This window comes from Microcaecilia unicolor, chromosome 10 (genome assembly GCF_901765095.1).
Source record: "Microcaecilia unicolor chromosome 10, aMicUni1.1, whole genome shotgun sequence".
NCBI classification, from domain to species: Eukaryota; Metazoa; Chordata; class Amphibia; order Gymnophiona; family Siphonopidae; genus Microcaecilia; species Microcaecilia unicolor.
Window position 1 is genome coordinate 35,845,539 of NC_044040.1, and position 3,261 is coordinate 35,848,799.

Sequence of the window (3,261 nt, forward strand, 5' to 3'; positions counted from 1 at the left end):
TACTCAGATTCATGTATTCTAAATTGAAAATTAATTTGCTGATAAATATGTCATAATTAAATACATCACAGCATTTAAAGCTTTTTATATATATAAATATCAGCTTAGCTAAAGACATAACATAAGAACAGTTTTATTCACCACAAAAATAAACATATGCATTTATGCATAAATATATATACACGCACACACAGTCCCTACTTACAGAACTAAGGATCTTCCCCTTAAATACCACATGGGCAAAAATCACTTATAAAAACAGGGCTCAACTGCTTATCAAAATTATTCAATCCAATTAGGCACTATAGGCTTTAAAGTAGAAAAATGTGTCAAAACTATACTTTTAGATGCACTCCTGTTTTCTTCCTTAGAGTAGTCTTGTGTTATTTAAACAAACTATTTATTGCACCCTTTTTTCCTTGGCAAGTACTGTTTGCTCAGCAGTCTTGTTCAAAATGGTCCATCAGCATAGTTGAAACACTGCCTCAGCTTGGGCTTTGTCCCATAAACCATATAAAGCCTAGGTGTGAGCAGACTGTTAAGGCTCAAATTAATCCTTGTTGGCTGGCCCAACAACCTCCCAGCCTTCCAGGGATTGAACATCCTCTGGCCAGCCAAGTCCCAGAACTGTGTGACAAGCTTTGTACAGAGATTAGCTCCTTCCATTTCCTAGTCTACTCCTGCACTAAACCCTACACTATTAGTGCTGCAATACAAACTCAAATTACTTAAAGTCTCAAACAAAGTAAAAGAGAACAAAGTGGTTTTTAACACTCAAGCTAAAGCAGGAGCAACAACAAAAAAAGATAATCACAGCAAGTTTAAACAGATAAGCACTTCATAACCCAGGACAAAACAAACAAACTGGAGAGTATAGGGGGGAAGTAAACAGATTTCACATTAGCTTTTCTGCTCTACAATGTAGATGCTTGTCCAAGTAATTGGGAAGCACCATGATCGACTATTTGTGGTCCATGTTCTGTATTATGGTCTTTCAACTATAGAAAAATACAGCACCATTTATTTTACAAAAAAATAAAGGAACCACACCACCACATTAAACTAGACTATATTTAAACCAATGAACAGATATAAAATTTTAGCACCACAAATTTTAAGTCAAAGCATATGCTACATGTCTCCCCTTGACATCCAATGCCTACTAGTCTGTTAATGCCACCAGAGCTCAAGGCACTTGCACTACGTCTCTTCCCCTATGGGGGGGGGGGGGGGGGGGGGGGGGGGGGGGGAGGGTAAATTTGCTGTGTACAGTAAGGTCAAACTGCTCCACAGAGCACTAGTAGCACGCCTCTAACGTATTGTAACGTGTAATAGGCCATTAGGATTATGCCCAGAACCCCCAATCACAAATTGTACCCAAGTTGCATCACACAGGTAAGCAGCAGCCACAAAGCAACCTCTTTCCAACTTTCAGGGAAATAGTACGGCTCAACTTTCATTCAAAGTCCACTTTATATATAAATATTCTGGATACATTTACTAAAATGACACATAATTACTAAAAAAAAAATACTCAAAAAATTATGGAGATAAGTTTCCGTTTGCAGAGTTTTTTTTTTTTTTTTTAACAGTTATGTATTCTGGGTACTGTTGAGCCCTTTAATATTTCTAATCCTTGCACCAGGAAGACAGTCCAGATGCTCTGAGCCGATTGCCTTTATTACAAACTCGCGAAGAGTGTGGCCAGATTCAGAGCACATACTAGTGCAAAAAGTCAAAACAAGGGAGAAAAAATTAAAACGCAACAACAACAAAAAAAACAGGCTCGAAACAAAGTCAACCTGTACACTTCAGCCGCCACCGCAGGCCGGTTTCTTTGGATCGTTGTGGACTTGCAGATGACGGCGTGAGGTAGTCCCGAGGCGAGGAAGGGAGCGGAGGTACCGGGGCTGAAGCTCCGCCGCCGAGGACCGCTACCAGATACCTTCATTCCGCCAGAGGGCCAGCGCCTTCCAACCACCATCTGCCCATAAAGTGCAACAGCAGGAGCCTCACCCCGGCGGAAGTGTAAACAAGAGACTGGCAGAGAAAGGTCCGGGAAGTTGGTACTGCCCCCTCCCCCCATCCCCAGCTCCTCAGCAGGCAACCAGCGGGAAGCGCCGCATCCGCACCACGGGCTGCAGGTTAACGCGCAGGATACGCTGCGCTTCCCGTCTCGCGGCCGCCACGCTCTGCTCCGACGAGACGTCCTTCACGCGGATGGTGGGGAAGCTGGTGAGGGTGGGGGTGGCCACGCGCCAGATCTCCTCCAGGGTCTTGCCCAGGTACAGGAAAGGGGCGGCGGGCGCGCTGGCTCGGCTGCGCTTTTTACTGCCGCTGGCGTCGCCGCTCTTTTTCCTCTTGACGGGCGCCTTTCTCATCGCCACGGCGGCGGCGGCGGCTGCCGTGGCCGCTCGGGTTCGCCTGGTCCTGCCGGCGCCGCTCTGCAGGTCGCTGGGATCCGGTACCTCGGCGCGGCACGACGAGTAGCCGTAGACGTCTTTGCTGCGGAGGATGACCGGCGAGAACTCGTGCTTGAGGCTGCAAAGGAAGTTCCAGAGCTCCGTGTCCGAGCTCATGAAGTCCTTGGAGGCGGGCATGAACATCTCGAAGGCGTCTTCCAGCAGCTTGGTCCCCGCAAACAGGATCTGAGAGCGGGAGTAGACAACTTTTTCATCCTCCATGGCTGCCTGGCCAATTCGGGTTTCTGTACTGCTGCCTCTAGGGGCTGTCTTGCCCGTCCGCTTTTCTTCCGGTGGTGAGGAGGCGCCGCCGCCGCCGATCATATGAGCGAAAACCGGCGCCTCCTAGTGCAAGCTTGGTCGTTGCAGGTAATAGCTCTTGCGCCTTCACAGCGGGGCAGGGCACCCTCCTCCCTCCGTTCTGTTGCCCCACCACCGGAAACAAAATGGCTTTCCCCCATAGGCCTTACCGCTGCCTATATGTTGGTCAGTTTGAAATACGTCACTTCCGTGTCCCACCCACCTACTCCAGGGCCTGCACGCTGATTCGTCTGAGCAGTTTCTGGGGCCTCTTGGATTGGTTTGCACAGGGCATGGGCGGGGGTTGGGTTTTTGAAGGTTTCAATCAGGGTTGACTAAGTATGAGTTGGAGAAAAAGATGAGGTCATCCCTTTGTGTTAAGCAATCAGGGTAGATATGTATCAGGTGTAATTGGTGGAGACTTGGAGAATCTATGTGGAAGCTTAAGTAATCTTGTAGAAACTTCCAGATTTTAGGGAATTGAAGTAATTGACCACTC

General features: G+C 47.6%; 1 protein-coding gene across 1 annotated transcript; it reads right to left on the reverse strand.

The window, feature by feature from the left end:
* Positions 1 to 1,252: 1,252 nt before the first annotated feature.
* On the reverse strand, positions 1,253 to 2,931 carry CCDC71L (coiled-coil domain containing 71 like). The gene has a single exon (XM_030216823.1). It carries the CDS (start codon positions 2,784 to 2,786, stop codon positions 2,097 to 2,099), a length of 690 nt encoding a protein of 229 aa, XP_030072683.1. The 5' UTR covers positions 2,787 to 2,931; the 3' UTR covers positions 1,253 to 2,096.
* Between the last annotated feature and the right edge of the window lie 330 nt (positions 2,932 to 3,261).